At 43.9% G+C, this 19,209-nt stretch overlaps 1 protein-coding gene across 1 annotated transcript in view; it reads right to left on the bottom strand.

The window, feature by feature from the left end:
- Positions 1-19,209, bottom strand: part of COL13A1 (collagen type XIII alpha 1 chain) — a 265,902-nt gene that overhangs the window by 101,355 nt on the left and 145,338 nt on the right. The window contains exons 13-15 of the mRNA XM_066601620.1: positions 18,729-18,755; positions 18,623-18,649; positions 14,472-14,498 (exon numbers count right to left, since the gene is read on the bottom strand). Of these exons, the coding sequence (XP_066457717.1) occupies positions 14,472-14,498; positions 18,623-18,649; positions 18,729-18,755 (81 nt within the window). The remainder of the gene's footprint in view (positions 1-14,471; positions 14,499-18,622; positions 18,650-18,728; positions 18,756-19,209) is intronic.

Genomic DNA, 19,209 nt, shown 5'->3' with positions numbered 1-19,209 from the left:
GCACAAAACATCCCACAGGGAATCACAGGCGGCCCCCGCATCAGTAAAAAACAAGACAGACGCCACGGGGTGGTCAATATCACCAGACCTAAGCCCCTATAGCAGCCCAGAACGCGCCACAAGCACAAAAAATGTGAGCAGGGAGGAAAAGGATGCATGGAAGGAGCGCATCATGTCCATACCCACTAAAGATGAATTGTATGCCCTATTCGCCAGATTTGAGTCATCTAACAAAGAAGCGCTAGAGCGGATACACACAGATATACAGCATATGGGTCACAGACTCATAGAGGTAGAGGAGGCCCAGGAAGAAACAACCGCTATTCTCGAATCGCACAGACAAGCCATTCAATATCAGGCAGACCAAATCCACAACCTTACAATGCACCTCGATGACCTCGAGAATAGAAATAGAAGAAACAACATACGTATCCGAGGTCTAACAGAGGAAATCGAGGGCCACCAACTAGAAAACTGGGCACAAACGTTTTTCTCCCAACTCCTGGGCCGCTCACCTGAAAACCCCATCATAATGGACAGAATCCATAGGGCACTAGGGCCCAGAGCAACAGACCCAAAAAGGCCCCGAGATATAATCTGCAGAGTTCACTTCTATAGAGAGAAAGACGCGATCCTGCGCGCCGCTAGAGAGAAAGGTGAACTCATACATAAGGACAGACCAATAATTATATTGCAAGACCTCGCGCGCCACACTCTCCGGCTTAGAGGAGCCCTCAGACCGCTCTTGACAGCACTTAAAGACAACAATATACCATATCGCTGGGGGTTCCCGTTTTCCCTGACGGCCACAAAAGAAAGCAAAACATCCACATTACGCTCACTGGGAGACTTACCCAAGTTTTTAGGAACATTCCAGCTCCCACAGATCAATCTCCCAGATTGGCCCACTTTACCGAATCTACTCACGGAAAGAACCAAAGATCAGTGGCAAACTGCACAACCCAAGCAACGCCGTGACCGGCGCAGAGGACAAACAGCAGACACCTGAAAATACAGTACGACAATCCAGAGAACCTACGCAACCACAGGACTCTAACTAGGGATTCATACTCTGCCACTGAACGGCCCAGGACCACAGAAGACACCACCCGCCTGTTGAATGTTTTGACTTAATTTGTTTAAAGTTTCGACTCAGATTATACTATGACTTTAGCTCGCCAAAAAATTCGGAGGAACATATATGAAAAGGACCCCTTACGGGTTCCCTAGCTTGCCAATACTCACTCTGGGGGGGAGGGTGACCGGAGACCAATTCCATTCTTGCGGACCTCCCTCCACTTCCCACCCAGGGTGAACCGTCGCGCAACACAGCGACACCTAGCATTTTCGCTAGCATATCACCACGAAGTTACACGCAGCAGCCTTTAGCTGCGCAAGGTTTGTTTGCTAAACAAAACCTTACTTCTCCCTCTTTCTACCTTTTCCTTCCTAACTCTTCCCTTCTACTTGCCCTCCCTGTCCCCCCCCCCCCCTCTCCCAAAACCAACCTCTACCACCCTTAACCAACTTAAGAGTAACAGCAATAACGAAGATTATAAATGGAAAACATCTCGTTTGGCACATATAACGTGAGGGGTATGAACAACCCCGCTAAGAGGGGACAGATATTGGACCATCTCCACAAACACAAAATCATGGTAGCTCTCTTACAAGAGACACATTTTCAGGCTAATAAAATCCCTAAAATAAGAAACCGCAACTATACCATATGGCACCACAGCCCTCATCCTACTAAAAAAAAGGGAGGCACTTCGATTGCAATTCATAGACAGTTCCCCCATAAACTCATCTCCTCATCAGTAGACCCGGAAGGACGCTACCTCTTCTTAAAAATACAAACCGGAAGCGAAATTCTAACCTTTGCCAATGTTTACTTCCCAAATCAAGCACAGGTGCGCTACGGAATCCGGATACTGGGGGCATTGAGGGCCTTCGCGGACGGCTCCAACGTTATCTTAGGAGGGGACCTCAACCTCAGCCTGGACCCCGCGCTCGACTCCTCTGGGGGTAAGTCTAAAACTACACACACAGCACTACGCAGACTCCGCAGGGAGATCCACAGCCTTAGGTTAGTTGACCTTTGGAGGACACTACATCCAAAAACAAAAGATTATAGCTTCTTTTCCCCCTCCCATGGCTGCTACCAGCGTTTAGATTACCTACTAGTCTCACATAAGCTCTTGGACCGAAATCCCCTCAGCTCGATAGGATCCTTTATATGGTCGGACCACGCTCCGGTATGGGGATCGCTTAAAGGGATACAGAGGGAACAGAGGGAGTTTAACTGGCGTTTAAACGATAATCTGCTGAATGATGCATTATGCGTGCAGGAAATCCAGCAGACTATCGAAGACTTCAAAAATAACCACACATCAGACACCACCCCTGCACCGACTAAGTGGGAAGCACTTAAGTGTGTGATACGCGGAATACTCATTTCGCATGGGGCAAGGCTAAAAAGAGAAAGAGCTAACACACTAAAGGATTTACTTAACCACCTAAGTCACCTAGAGAACCTAAACAAAAAAGCAACCCAAGACACCAGGACGGCAGAAATATCCGCTGTCCGAAACAAAATACTCCTTCTAATGGACCAGATCTCACTATGCCAACGGGATCGAGCTCGGGGGAAATTCTACGAATATGGCAACAAATGCAGCAAAGGTCTAGCCAGAGCCCTGAACCCTCGAACACCTCAGACATACATATTCGCAACACAAACCCCAGGGGGAGACCTAACTCACACCAACTCTGGAATAATGGAAAATTTTTATAATTACTACCATAGCCTATATAATCTACCAGACAAATATAGGGAACAAAATAGAGAACTGATCAAAGAAAGAGATGAGTACCTAACCAATCACGCCCAAAAACGGATATCAGAGACTATACAGGAGACCCTGGAGGAGGACATCTCCCTTCAGGAAATAAAAGAAGCAATCCACTCCCTCAAAAATGGCAAAAGCCCAGGACCCGATGGCTATACCCCACGTTTCTTTAAACTCATGGGGGAAAAACTAGCCCCCTTGATGCTCAACGCATTCAACTCCATATCAGAGACCTGTCCCTTCCCCGCCCAGGCACTGCAAGCAGTGATAACTGTGATACCCAAACCGGGCAAAGACCCAGCGGCCTGCGGCAGCTACAGGCCAATTTCCTTATTAAATATAGATACGAAAATATTCGCTAAAATTCTGGCCACACGCCTCCAGGCACACATTCCAACCTTGGTGCACAGGGATCAGGTGGGCTTTGTCACGGGGAGGGAGGCAGGGGACAGCACAATAAGAACATTGGCCCTCATGTCCAGAGCTCGCAGGAATGGGGAGCCCCTGTGCTTGCTCTCGGTAGACGCCGAGAAGGCGTTTGATAGGGTGAGCTGGGGATTCATGGAAGCGACTTTACAACGCACAGGCCTCGGACCCAGGTTCATGGACTGGGTGATGGCACTTTATAGAGGCCCCTCAGCCCGTGTAAGGGTTAATGGCCTGCTGTCACGCACGATTGACATCCGTAATGGCACCAGGCAAGGCTGTCCCCTGTCCCCCTCCCTATACATATTAGTAATGGAGACGCTGGCGGGCGCACTTAGGACAAACCCCAACCTACAAGGAATTAGAACAGGTGAAACTGAACATAAGGTAGCATTATACGCAGACGACCTGCTGATCTACATTAAAAACCCAAGGATAGCACTACCCAATATATTAGAAGAATTTAAACGATTTAGCAAACTATCTAACTTCAAGGTCAATCTAAGCAAATCACTGATTCTCAATGTAACCCTACCAAACATAGAAGTCGAGACCCTAAAGCCATCCCTCCCGTTCCAATGGAAATCGGAGGAGATGGGGTATCTAGGAACAGTACTTACCACAGATCCAGACAAACTTTTTGCAAAAAATTACATACCCCTCATAACTAAACTAGAGTCTGACTTTACTAGGTGGAAGGGAGTCCCGTTATCTTGGTTCGGAAGGATCAGCACGGTAAAAATGAATGCGCTCCCGAGGTTTCTGTATATCCTCCAGACAGTCCCAATCGCTATACCGGGCTCCTTCCTGGCACGGGTTAGAAAGGTAATCATGAGTTTTATATGGGGAGGCACCAAACCTAGACGCAAATGGAAAGCCCTAACCAGCCCGAGAGAACTAGGAGGCATGGGAGTCCCGAACATAGCCCTGTACTATAGGGCGACGTTATCTAAGCGCATTCTTGATCTTCTCCACGGTAGAGCACAGAAGATATGGGTGGAAATGGAACAAGACATGACACTCGGCCAGGGTAGAGGGATCATATGGCTACCCGGTAGGGGGAAACACAGAGGACTGGGATTGTCCCCATTCATTGAAGATATGGTGACAGCCTGGATGGGCCCTGCGACTAAGACAGATCTGATCCATAGACCGGGCCCACTCACACCCTTGATAGGAAACCCAGAAGCTCCCCCGTTTTTGCGAGGCTTTGAGGTGACTGACACGACCACAGACACAATCCCTAGGGTACGAGACGTGATTTCTAGCACTGGCCTTAAACCATTAAGCGAGATCCTGGGAGGGAGGCGGCCCCATCCCGGAGCGTGGTTTCAGTACCTACAACTGGGCCACTATATTGGCTCACTGGGGGATATGCAGGAGCTGAGGCGGCCCACTACCCCCTTTGAGAATTTATGCACCTCAACCCCCACAGATCAACATAAAATCTCAAATCTATATCGGATGCTCCTAACCGAAGACACACGACATTGTAACAGAGCGCTGGAGCGGGAGTGGGAGGGGGAACTGAACACCATACCCTCAGAGGAGTCATGGGCAAAGGCCTATACATTAACCCACAAAATAAACATGTCCAGCAAACTACAAGAATTAAACTATAAAATCTTAACACGTTGGTACCAGACACCTGCGAGATTGGCGAGAATATTCCCCCAGTATCCGGATACCTGCTGGAGATGCACCACGGGAACTGGAACACTCACACACATCTGGTGGGGTTGTCCACTGATCTGTCCTCTTTGGCGGGAGATCAACTCCCTCTACACTGCAATTAGTAGGAATCAAATACAGCTGACTCCTGAGATTGCATTACTTTCAATGTTCCCGGGCTCCCAGAAGCAAGCAAAAGGTTCTCTATTGAGATTTTTCATTCAAGCAATGCGCCTGGTAATCCCAAAAAAATGGAAGTCATCAACTCCCCCCTCCAGGCTAATGTGGTTGGAGGAGTTAGATCACATAAAATATATGGAGGAGCTTTGTGCCAGAGACGAGATGAAACTAGAGAATTTCCAAGCCACCTGGACGCTATGGAATCAGTTCCGTTTCTCCCAAGACTTAGGCCCATGGCTTGAAAGGGGGTCACTCCCCAACACAAACACAACCAATGACCCTTCGGATACTACCAGACCCTGAAACGTAACCCTCAAATCAAGATACGAGATGACTTCCCCCCCCCCCTCTTCTCTCCTCTCGCCCCTGACCAAGCCCCCCCCCCCACTCTCAACATTCCAGCCCTCTTTACTTCCCCCCCTTCTTTCCTCAATCTTTCTTCATAAGAAGCTGTTATATTAGATATGTTTAAGTTTTCTTTTTCTCAGTTTAACCAATCAGTAACTGAAGCTAGAGATACCAGAAATTAATCTGAGAAGTTATAAGCTATAAATGTTGATAGCATCAGAGTTCATACTTATATTTAAAAAAAAAAAAAAAAAGTCTGTTTCAAAGAATAAGACAGAAAACTAGACAAAGGAAGACAATTGAGGTTAATGTAAGAATGTTTGATGAAAATGACACCACAACTTTGTAATTTTCATATCTGCATAACAGACAAAATAAAAAACTTTTGAACCATAACATGGGCGATTATCGTTCAGATTCCTGGACTCCCACGGGAATCAGAAGAATAATCGTCCTGTGTAAACGCATGCAGCGAATGAATGAGAATTGTTCAATGGTTCAGTTTCTGCATGCAGAAAACTGAACTACGTGTTGTTTAGTGTAAACAGCAGTTGGTCACATCTGAACAACTGTTTGCTTATAGTGAATGGAGGTGGGCAGGGGGAGAACGCTCCCTGGCCCATTCCACCTCCACATGAGCGAGCATCACTGGGATGAGCTATCTGACATCGCTTATCTGACAGCTTGTCCCATGTAAAAAGGACCATAAGCCTAATTCTGGCTTAGTACTTGTCCTAATATATAGGGGACACAGACATGACTACACAGTGCACCCTTAGTACTTGTCCTAATATATAGGGGACACAGACATGGCTACATAGTGCACCCTTAGTACTTGTCCTAATATATAGGGGACCCAGACATGGCTACACAAGGCACCCTTAGTACTTGTCCTCATATATAGGGGAACCAGACATGACTACACAGGGCACACTTAGTACTTCTCCTAATATATAGGGGACCAGACATGACTACACAGGGCACACTTAGTACTTGTCCTAATATATAGGGGACCAGACATGGCTACACAGTGTACCCTTAGTACTTGTCCTAATATATAGGGGACCAGGACATGACTACATGGTGCATCCTCAGTACTTGTCCTAATATATAGGGGACCCAAACATGGCTACACAGGGCACCCTTAGTTCTTGCCTGCTTCTCTTGCCCTGTTATGTGCCACTCTTTTTTAATCTGACATGGAATCTATATGTAAGCAGCCCCACAAAGATATTTCTGTCCAGATAATTGGGGCCACACAGAATGGGGCCACACATGTAGTGCACCCCTGATGTAAAAAAGGGGCATATAAATTTTTTTTTTAAAGTGTTCTCCTTGAACTTTAAATCATAAAACAGTCCATTACTAAAAACGTTTGGCAGGCTAGGGTCTAGTGTGACTATCTAAAAACTATACGTTGAATGGGTTTATCAGACAGTCCACTTGCTGGAACCCCATAGATTTAGGATTAGAGGCTCCTCACTTGAGCCAGTAGGTCTAAGGATTTTCTAGCACTCAGTGACGCTCCACGTTGCTGCAGTATCGTCTGGCTCTACAGTGTTTGGGGATGTTGAGTTGGGAGATTTGATGTAATCTGATGTAGGATATTTCTCAAGCTTCTTTTGTCTCTGCCTTGTGTCCAGATCCGCTCAGTCTCCGTGCAGATGGCTGTAGACAGGTCTGCTCATTCTCTCACTCTCTAATCCTATTTTATGTTTATTCCTCTTTTTCACCTTGAGGGCTCAGCTGCAGGCAACCGCCCAGCGCTGTAATAAAAGCCAGAATTCTGCTTCTAGGACGATTGTTTTGGTCTTTCTTTGCAGCATAACAATCCAGTGATGCTGTTTTTGCTAAATAAACACAGTTGACCCTTCTATTATTATGCTGAAGCTGCAGCATAAGCGCTGTCAGTATATCACTGCATGTCACTAGCGGAACTGGACCGCATCACTTCATTGGGCTTACACATCTGGCCATGACAAACGTTTTACAAAGGCAAGGCTACGAAAGGGAAATATTGCAACAGTTTATCTAACATGTATATTAAATATGGTGAATTATATTGTTTTTTTATGGCAGTTTACTGAAATTTCAAGCAGTAAGGCCACTTGCATGCATAGATTCCACTGCTGAATCCCGCAGCGGAATCCAGCTGTGCCTGCAGACATGGACAAGAAAAGACATTTTCTTGGCTGTCCAGCTCCAGCGCGGGTCTTCTTCGTGCTGGCCGGATCTTCTTACTTCAGCACAGCGGAAGTGTCCTGATGCACTGGCGACGTGCTGGTCGCATCCACAGTGCAATTTAAAAAAAAAAAAAATCTCCTTCTTTCCCACGGATCCGCAGCACGCCCACAGTGACAGCTGTGCCTGTGCCGTGGATCGGACAGCTTCTATTGACTTCAAGGGAAGCTGTCCCGCAGGATCCGTAGGCAAAATGGAGTATGCTGCGATTTCTTCCCATGTATGCGATCCGCACACCAGGAAAAAAAATCACATCCGCATGCTCTAAATTGTTTTGCGAATGCTAATGCATCCCTATGGGTGCCTAGAGCTATGGATCACTCGCGCGGAATCCGCCAGTGGACATTGGGCCTAAGGGTGGTTTAAAATCTGCATCAGGGATTCCGGTTTCGTGCTGCATTCGGGGAGCAGGAAAGGGGAATCCCCATGGCATAAGGCTTCCGTCCAGAGACGGAACCAAACAGTGCTGGATGGACCCGATTGACTATATTGATGTCCGCCCAACTGCCTGGTTTTGAGACGGAAGAAAGAGAATTGCTTGCAGTGCTTTTTATTCCGGTATTGTCCGACACAGATGTGAAACCACCCTCATTTTATCACAATAGATATTGGCACTGAGATGTGTACACAAGATACACATGCTATCTGTAAAGCCCATATTTATAAGGCCAATATTCTGGCATGACTTTTGGGCTTTGCAAGTAATGCTATGAAAATTACTAGGCAAGTGCCCTGAGGGCAGTCCTAGGCTCAGCAAGTGCTCTGGGTCTTGCTGATCAACATCCCGCAGGACCTCCCTTTTGGCCTTGATCCGCAAGCAAGCCAAGGTGATAGCAATACAACCTCTATTAAGGTCCACAGGTCAAGTATCGTGTATGCACTGGGCCATGAACAAAGGCGCATGCATGAGATTTCAATGGCGCTTACGGTGTTGCAGCATAGTATCACAGTGGTTAGCACTGTTGTCTTGCAGGACTAAGTCCTAGGTCCAGATCCAACCAAGAGAAACATCTGCATAAAGTTTGTATGTTCTCCCCGTGTTTGTGTGGAATTCTTCCAGGTGCTCCAGTTTCCTCCCAAACTCCAAAAACATAGTAATAGATGAATGTAGATTGTGAGCCCACATGGGGACAGGGCCCAATGAAAGAGATGAGTCTGTGTACACAGCTGTGGAATATGTGTGCTAAATAAATACGGCTGCCCAGTCAATCAAGGCCAAGGGGAGGTGTTGGGTGGCTTTACAAGCAAAACCCAGTCCACTTGCTGAGCTTGAGACGACCTCTGGGGCACTTGAAAAATAATTTGCATTTCGAAATAAACTTATATTTCTATGCAATCAAAGGACTATGGAAAGAAAGGTATATACCAACATGTCTGTAAGTACCCTACCAAGCGCTGAGTGGTGTTCGGTAGCCACATTTCCCCTGACAGACTGCCATTAAATTTAGAGGTTATACTGTCTGAATGCGTTTTTGTAGCGCTACAAAGTAGTGTGAATTTGTAGCCCGTGTGAGTAAGACCTAAGAGGTAGAAAATTGGTGATATTACAATGCTAAGGTACATGGGTTCTTTGCCAATCCGATTGGATTACATACTGATTACTTTGGGTGGGCATTCCTGGACCTAAGATTATGATAATTTAACATTACTGTATTAGACCCAGCTGTATTTTCTGAGCGCCATGTTGCATAAACAGATTATATTGTGCTACAGGCAATGTTTGTTTGTATCTCTATTAATTGTTTCCAGTAATACTGCTGAAAGTCTTTATACTTTTAGCTTGGCTGCACACGGCAGAGATGGATTCCGCATGCAAGTTCCCGCAGCAGAATACGTCTGAGACCCCATCCGACGACCCAGTGTACCTGCTATTTCTATACTGTGGATGACTGCGGATGAGCGTCCGAAGTCTCTAGCTAGGATACAAGATGTGATATGGGAGGAATTGAGGCTCTAATACCCTATTGGGCCACCTCTAGCTTGGATACAAGATGTGATACGGGAGGCACTGAGGCTCTAATACCCTATTGGGCCACCTCTAGCTTGGATACAAGATGTGATACGGGAGGGCATGGAGGCTATAGTATCCTGTTGGGCCTCCTCTAGCTTAGATACAAGATTTGATACAGGAGGGCATGGAGGCTCTATATCCTGTTGGGCCACATTTAGCTTGGAAAGAAGATGTGATACAGGTGGGCATGGAGGCTCTTGTATCTTGTTGGGCCACCTCTAGCTTGGATGTAAGATGTGATACAGGCTGGCATACAAGTTCCGTATGGAATCCTGTGGGATATCAGTCAACTTTTGCAATAAATAGAAAAAAGCGGTCCACTATACACTGGTAGCTTCTGAGGGCCCTTATATAGATCATGGGTGGAAGGGCCCTTTATATAGATCCTCGGGTGGAAGCATTTTTAGATCCTCGGGTGAAAAGATCGTTCATCTAATCACACCACAAATTTAATCATTTGCATATCTGCCTGAGATGTAACTGCATACTGAATTTTGCAGCAAAATAACAACTCCTTCTAGGGGGGGGGGGGTTTTACGAGTGTAGCTATGAATTAGCTTGGGCACAGAAGATTTGGCCACTACTACCTTACACATGGCAAAGGTCAAGTCAACAATCTTTCAGGCCACAATAGGTTCATGGATGACAGCCAGAACCCTATAATAAGATTCTGTGAGGCTTGTGCTGATAATACTTCTCTTCCCACTCCACCCTATAAACCATGTCATCAATTCCTAAGAAAATGACTGGCATGTAATTTGGAAGGAAGCCAGAAAGATGTTTATTTTCTCAGCGACATTAAACTTTGCGCCTTATTTCAGACACGTCAAGTGCTCATTGTTATAGCAAGATGTTTTGCTGAATATTGTAATTATCATTATTACTATTTATGGTTGGGGACATGATGTGCATGCATTTATTCAGCAACGTAGTTTATTAACATTCTAAATTAGTCCTTTCCAGCTTGTTATGTTATTGTCTTGTAAAGTGATCTGCTCACAAAAACAATATCCAGAATTTTGAATCATGGTTTTGGAAGGAAAAAGGCAAAACTTAGAAAAATAAACTATCAGACCATATGCTGAACATCTTGTCTAAATCTTTCCTCTATCATGAAGTGCAGTAGATACACAAAAAAACTAATGCTACTAATCGGGTGTTGGTTGACATGTGCTTATTGCTTCAAAAGAAGATCCAAAATATGTGCAGATGAATAATTTCATAATATAGATTTAGAGAGCTGGGAACACATTTTGTGGTTATGGAGCTCTGAAGCTTGTCTCATCACACAAGTTAAATGATAATATTCCGGCTCCTGCAGTCACCACTAGAGGGAGCTCATTAGATTACTGAAGACAGATTCACTACTGATTTCAAAGGGAGCTCTAGAAAACTATGTGCACTACTCTACACACACACACACACACACATATATATATATATATATATTTTATATATATATATATATATATATATATATATATATATATATAAAAAATCATATATACTCGAGTATAAGCCTAGTTATTCAGCAAATATTCTTGTGCTGAAAAAGCCCCCCTTGGCTTATACTCGAGTCAGGGAAGGGTTAAGAAAAATAAAAAAAACCCTCCATACTCACCAACCAGCCAGCGTCTGTGTCCCCAAGCTGCTTAAATTCCTGTGTTCCCGGCGGCAATGCGGCAAGCTGCTGGAAATCTCCCGTTGACATCCTCCGCCGTCCTCGCTGCTCGGCTCTGTCATCCCCCGCCGTCAACGCTGTGATTGGATTGAGCGCCAGCCAATCCCAGCCAGCGCTCGATCATTCACAGCCAATCGTGAGCTGCTTTAGAATTTTCCCAACTGTCATCTCCCTGCTCGGCTTTCAAATCCCCCACCATCAGCGCTGTGTAAGTAAGCCCTGTGATTGGCTCGAGTGCCGGCTCTGATTGACTGGCGCTCAATCCAATCACAGCGCCTATTTACACAACACTGACAGAGATGACAGAGCCGAGCAGAGAGGACGGCGGGGATGACAGCGGGGAGAATTCACGCAGGTTGCCGCACAGACACAGACGCCGGCTGGGAGGGGAGTATGGAGGTTTTTTTTTTTTCTTTCACCCAGTATATACTCGAGTATAGCTCGGCTTAAGGCCTTAGTCAGACGGGCGATTTTTTGCGCGATTTGCGGATCACATGACGATGCGCATCCGCAAATCGCGTGACCGGTGCGTGCAAGTCGCCCGCAAATCGCCCGAAAATCTGCTCCTAGCAGCGTTTCATTAGAAACGGGCCGGAGCTGTCCAGCGCATTGCATTCAATGGAGACGGCAATACAGCCGTCTCCATTGAAAGCAATGCGCTGCGGGCAAGCCCGGGATGAATTGTCGGTAAGGGGTTAAATATATAAGCCCTTCCCTGCAATCTATCCTAAAATGTGTTAAAATAAAAAAAAATTGTATACTCACCTTCTCCCGGCAGCCGGAGCTCCGCGTGGCCGTCCTGCAGTGGGTGTGAAGGGGGTGTGAGTCAGACCTGCCCCCTGATTGGCTCAGCGCTGAGCCAATCAGAGGCATGCCTCACTCACACCCATTCATGAATTCATGAATGGATGTGAGTCAGACCTGCCCCTGATTGGCTCAGCGCTGAGAGGCAGCAGTCACTCACCCATTCATGAATTCATGAATGGGTGTGTGAGTGTTTTCAGCCTCTGATTGGTCAGGGCTGTGACCAATCAGAGGCAGATCATTCAGCAGGCGGAGATTTTAAAGCCCCGCCGGCTGAATAGTGCCAAGAAGCAGTTCAGGAGAACTGACAGCGGCCGCGGCTGGACTCCGGCTGCAGTGGAAAGGTGAGTATACAATTTTTTTTTTATTTTAACACATTTTAGAATGAATTGCAGGGAAGGGTTTATATATTTAACCCCTTCCCGACAATTCACCCCGCGCACGCCGGCAGCCCATTGCTTTCAATGGAGCGGCTGTATTGGCGCTCCATTGAATTCAATGGGCAAACATCGTTCTTCTCTGTCACAGCTGTTACAGCTGTGGCAGAGAAGAATGATTTGTCTTCTATATGTTCTCAATGGGGTCGGCGCTGCTGCCGCCAGCCCCATTGAGCGCATATAGAGAAGAGAACAGGAATCGCAGATCGCAGATAGGTGCGATCTGCGATTTTTTGTTCTATAATTTATCGGACGAGCGCATAAAAAGCGCTCATGTGTCCGATACCATTGCAAAGCAATGGTTTTATAAAATCGCCGGACGCATGCGCATGCGCAAATCGCGCGAAAAATCGCCCGTCTGACTAAGGCCTTATACTCGAGTCAATAAGTTTTCTCAGTTTTTCGTGGTAAAACGTATTGACTCGGCTTATACTCGGGTCGGCTAATACTCGAGTATATACGGTATTTATATATCTTTTATAAATAAACTTTAATCAGCACATAATGTTGGACCTTTACCAAATAGGCATGAAGAGATGTGGCATACCATAGCCTAGCCGATTTACTGCAATTTCTGTCAGCATATGGCATAAGTTATAAAGTAAATATATGCCATCTCCTAGTTGGCATAGATTTGTTTGATTGGGACATGGGGTGACCACAGATGCAACTAATTTATTAAGACCTGCACACTTCCTAATAAATTAGTTGCATTTCATTCCAGAGCGGGTTATATAAAGGTAGGCGCAGAAAACTCTTGATATATTTCCCCCATTATGTCATAAGTGAGCTATTCAGAGCTTCGGATAATATGGGTGCCAAATATTCCTGTATTCTATTTCGGCCTAACCTCTTGTACACTACAGTGCTTAGAAACCATTGTGTTCAACGTCAACACTAATGTAATATTCATATTCTTAAGTCACAATTCTAGTTTAAAGCCAGTCAGGAATGTAAAAAAGAGCACAGAGTGTGGTTTCAGACAGTACGGAGCGTAGTGATGCCTGAACAAGAGAAATGTCTTCCTCTTCGCTGGCCGCTCAAACTCCGTGCCAGAGTGCAGGAGTTTGGGGGGAAAAAACGCAGGGAAGACAATGTCCATATTCACTATGTGCGGGAAAGCTAGGGCATATATTTTCTTGGCCGTAGCATTAATGACTGAGAAAAGAAGTAGTGAAAACAAAACCACTGAAATCCATTGAAATCAGTTGTTTCGTTTTGGCCCGTTATGCCCGTTATGTAGTAATTGTCTAAGTATGTTTTTCAATATGAAATCCATGTTTCAGGTCCACTCATAAATTGGTATGTATGTATGCGTATGAATATATATATATATATATATATATATATATATATATATATATATATATATATATATATATTAACCTTTACTTATACAGCACCAACATATTCCACAGCGCTTAATATATATATCACCCATTTATCATTTTCAGTTGCTAGAGGAACTATTGTCATATGATTTGTGCCCCCAGTATCCATCCATCCATCCATCCATCCATCAATCCATCCCAATCATCCTTGTATTTGTATCTAGTGAAAGTGAGAAATTCCCCTAAGACAAATGAGTATATTCACATACATTAGCATAAAGCTCAACAATGAGAGACTTTGATTAAAACAAATCCGAGCTCTAATTCATTAGTCATGTTAAATCTGTTCTTCTCCCCAGTGAGCTGACTGTAATGAGATGTACACTGTGGTTGTAAGGAAAGTAAACACTTCAATTACGTGCTTTTTCAGCGTGCAGCAGTAGAAGAGCTAAGGGAGCAATAAATAGGCATATAGCAGGCAATATTTACCCTGTGGGAGTATTCTGCACAGTGACCCTGCAACAAGAGAAATAGGGCACATCCTTGTTAGGTCATTAAATATGTATCATGACACTCAACAATACTGTGTAGCTGATTTAGAAGGTTCACTTATTGTATGTGTTACAATGTATCTGCACAACTGAAGAATCTCTTACCCTCATTGTCATGGACAATATACAAGCTTTACAAGAGGCTCACATAATAATGTGACCCATTACTGCTAACCCATTAACGCATTAACCCAGACCCTGCGCTAGAAGGTGACGGGTGGAAATTCTTATGGCTGTCATTTTGTCATCTGTTATGACCAGGGAAAGTTGCAGCCAGTAATAAATTTTCCCTGCAGCTGCAAAGGAATTGTATGGAAAAAAATCTGTAAAAAGTATGTTTGCGCTATAAAGTGTACTCTTAAAGCAAGAATAAAAAGATAATACTAATCACCTTTCTTTATACAGCACATGCATATTACATAGCACTTTACATTTTCGGTCCCTGCTTTTTTAATTTACCTATTTGCATGTTTTGGGAGTGTGAAAGGAAACTGGAGAACCTGGAAAAAAGCCCATGCAAACACAAGGAGAGCATACAAACTCCATGCAGATATTGTCCTTAGTGGGATTTGAACCTAGGATCACAGTGTTGCAAGGCCACCGTGCTGCCCACAGTAATAGGAAAGCATAATTATATAAAGTGATGTTCACATTGCGGTCAGTGTAAACGTTCAACTTTTGAATGAATCCATATACGGCGGATTCAGATGAATGTGGTTTTCTCTCCTTATGCGGCCACATAACGGGACAAAATGTAACCACTCTATCAATGTACTTACATACTCTGATTGGGTCACTATTACTAGTGGGGTACCACAGGGGGCAGTATTGGGTCCTATTCTTTTTAATATATCATCTCATAGAGGGATTGTATGGTAAAATATCAATATTTGCAGAATATGCAAAATTCTGTAAAATAATTAAGTTAAGAGGACACAAGGCGGTTGTTACTGGATCTGGATAAATTGGCAGTTTGGGAAGAAAAGTGGCAAATGAGGTTTAACACTGATAAATGTAAGGTTCTGCACATGAGCAGAGGAAATACATGCCACCATTACACACTAAATGGGAAACCACTGGGAAACACTGACATGGAAAAGGACTTGTGGGTTTTAGGTAACTGTAAGGTTAACTGGAGCAACCAGTGTCAGGTAGCTGCTGCCAAGGCCAATAGGATCATGGGGGGCATCAAAAGAGGTCTAGGGACACATGACGGGAACATTGTTCTTTACAAGTCACTGGTCAGACCACACATGGAATATTTTGGACAGTTTTGGGCTCCGGTACTCAAGAATGACATATCAGAGCTTGAGCGGGTACAAGGCAGGCAACTAAAGTAATAAATGGAATGGGCGGACTATAATACCCCGAGGGGTCATCAAAATTGAGATTATTTAGTTTAGAAAAAAGATGGCTGAGAGGCAATCTAATAACTATGTATAAATATATCAGGGGACAATACAGAGATCTCCCATCATCTGTTTATATCCAGGAATGTAACAATTGGGCGCTCTAATGACTATGTATAAATATATCAGGGGACAATACAGAGATCTCTTCCCATCATCTATTTATACCCAGGACTGTGACAAGGGGATGCTCTAAGAACTATATATAAATATATCAGGGAACAATACAGAGATCTCTCACATCATCTATTTATAACTAGAACTGTAACAAGGGGGTGCTCTACTAACTATGCATTGATATATCAGGGGTCAGTACAGAAATCTATCCCATCATCTATTATACCCAGGGCTGTAACAAGGGGGCGCTCTAATAACTATGTATAGATATATCAGGAGTCAGTACAGAGATCTCTCCCATCATCTATTATACCTAGGACTGTAACAAGAGGGTACTGTAATAACTGTGTATAGATATATTAGGGGACAATACAGATCTCTCTCCCATGATCTGTTTATATCTAAGACTGTGACTAACAAGGGGGTGTCCTCTACGTCTAGAGGAAAGAAGAAAGAATGCTATATCATTGATTACTTCAGACGGGTCGGTGATCCAGGGATTATTCTGATTGCCAGATTGGAGTCAGGAAGGAATTTCTTCCCTTAGATGAGGAAAATTGGTTTGTAGCTCATTGTTTTTTTTTCCTTCCTCTGGATCAACATTGGGAGTTAAGGGCGAGCACCCACTGGCGTTTTTTTACCTGCGTTTTGCGTTTTTCCTGCACAGGCATAGAGATAACATGTGTTCCTGTCCACTGGCGTTTTTTTTGCGTTGCGTTTGCGTTTTTAACATAGGAACTGTCAGTTGCATATGTGTCCTTATTTTTCTCCTAATGCACCCATGAAAGTCAATGGAAATTAATGGAAAAGCCGCGAAAACGCGGCGAAAAACGCGCGGAAAAATCGCGGGAAACGCGGCGAAAACGCTGCGTTTTTTCCCCGCGGAAAACGCAAACGCCAGTGGGTGCTCGCCCTAATAGGTTGAAATGGATGGGCATATGTTTTTGGTTTTTTTTCGGCCTAACATACTATGTTAGTAATATAACAAAATGTAAGCACTGGCTCCTTGCACACTATTACAATCACAGTGACATGTTAAATAAAAAGTTCATCGTTTTCTTAAGCTGGATTCCTAGAATATGAAAGGTCAACTATTAAAAGGAGATGGAAAAATAATAAATATTTTTCAGTTTTTGTAACCTACACTGTAACCCCTTGGGGATAACATCTGTATATCCTTATTTTAGTCAGGAAGGATACTGTCTGAATTGTTGAGCGCAGCACCTCAGTCTACTTTCACCTTCTTGGTCAGAGAGCCTTGGGTTTATCCTCTATCATTTGCCAAATTGCCCCACACCCAGATTGTTCTTGAGAAAACAGGATTGGCTAAAGAAAACACTGTCAAAGATGAGACATCTCTGAAGCTGAGAACAACTGATAGCATTTTTTAATAATATTTATATTATTAAGGGCTGCTTTCACATCTGCGGCGGGAGGTTCTGTTTTCCTGCTCCAATCAAGGCCATCTTATGACTGAACCAAATGTCGAACAGACCCATTGACTATAATGGGGTCTGTACGGTTTCCGCTCAGCTTCCCGGCATTTTGTGCCGGATCTGCTATGGGACCTCCGAACGGCCTTAGTGACATCCACCATTGAATACAATTATCTTAGTTTTAATTTAAACAAGTTCAGCTTTCGAGCTGATTGATTTCTTATATCTTTATAGAGGTCGGAACTGTTTTACTGATGAAAAGATCCAGATCCTCTGATAGTCATTGAGTTTGGGTGCATTCACATGGGCGAGAATGAGTTGCACCCGGCATTCTTGTATACATTGTATAGCACACTGACACTCTGTCCGTGTGCGGGAGACCACACATCTGCATGTTCTAATTTTGTGTGAGACTTGAATGAAAATAGAACATGATGCAATTCTTCTGTCTCACAGAATCGAGAGAAAACAAAATCGCCCATGTGAATACACCTATTACAAACAATGGGTTGTATTTTTGTGCAATCTTGGTCACCTCATAACACACACAACTCACAGAATTTTCTAGTCCAGTCTGTGTCTCCTAGTTTGAGGTTTGTTTCTATTCACCTTGGGCCATTCCAGAATTTGCTTCTTTAGCCTCTTGTCTGGGTCATAGTGCCCTGCTGTTTTTTGGGATAGTCTATTAGACAGGATTATCCACTTAGGGGTCCTTATGAATAATATCAGGAAGAGCCTAGGGATAGCCATTATTGGGGTCAACATTTTTCTGGTTGCAATTTCGATTCCATACCATCTGCCAGTTTCATTATAGTCATCACCCTCATCTTTATCATCTTTTACCCTCTATTCATGTCATCTAATAGCGAGTCCTTAGTTGCATTTGTGTTTTCACTGTGTTGATATGTGCTATATTCCTTGCAAAATCTGGTGGTTAGGGTATTCAGTCCAACTGTAAGTCCTGGGAGTATCTAAGTACTACAGAACACTGCTCATACCCAAGTAAGGCGAATGCTAAAGGTGAAGCCAAGTCCTGCTGCTTAGCGTCCAGCTTGCATCGTTATAACCTATTTGAGCTGCTGGAAACCCTTAGCTAAAATGGATAACAAGGAATTTAAACTTCTTACCTTCTCCCCTCTAGCACCAACTGTACCCTAGCAAAAGAAAACAATGTTATTTTAAGAAATGGACAAACACATACTACTGTGAATTTCAAAGCAAACATACACTTACTGGTAGTCCTTTCGGGCCAGGCGGACCCTGACAAGAAGAAAAAATTATTTCGGTCGACTTGTGACATTAATGTAAATGATCCATAACTAAGAAGCAATATAATGGGAATTGATTGATGTTTGAGAGTCCTGGGGTCACTTTCCTTCTTGGTAGATAAGCAGCCGAGTGATCTATCGCTCAGTGCCAAATTCTTAGTAATGATGTTTTTTCAACAAATGGACAGTATAATGTGCTTCGACCTTTGCGTTCTAAGTTTTTACATACAATTTTCATAGTTTTACAGTTTAAATAACTGAACACAAATTGTTTCCATTTGAGGCTCATATTAGCCCAATCATCAGTTCTATGCTTCTGTTTGGCACTTATAAAAATATACAGTACATTTCACAGTGTGATTTAAAATAGGGATATTGAAATGCCATTTATCCTATGAATAATTAGTTGATTTAACCTGTCCCCGATTTGCAGACATAACAATACC

This window comes from Eleutherodactylus coqui, chromosome 4 (genome assembly GCF_035609145.1).
Source record: "Eleutherodactylus coqui strain aEleCoq1 chromosome 4, aEleCoq1.hap1, whole genome shotgun sequence".
NCBI lineage: Eukaryota > Metazoa > Chordata > Amphibia > Anura > Eleutherodactylidae > Eleutherodactylus > Eleutherodactylus coqui.
This window is presented reverse-complemented; position numbering and strand designations above follow the sequence as displayed.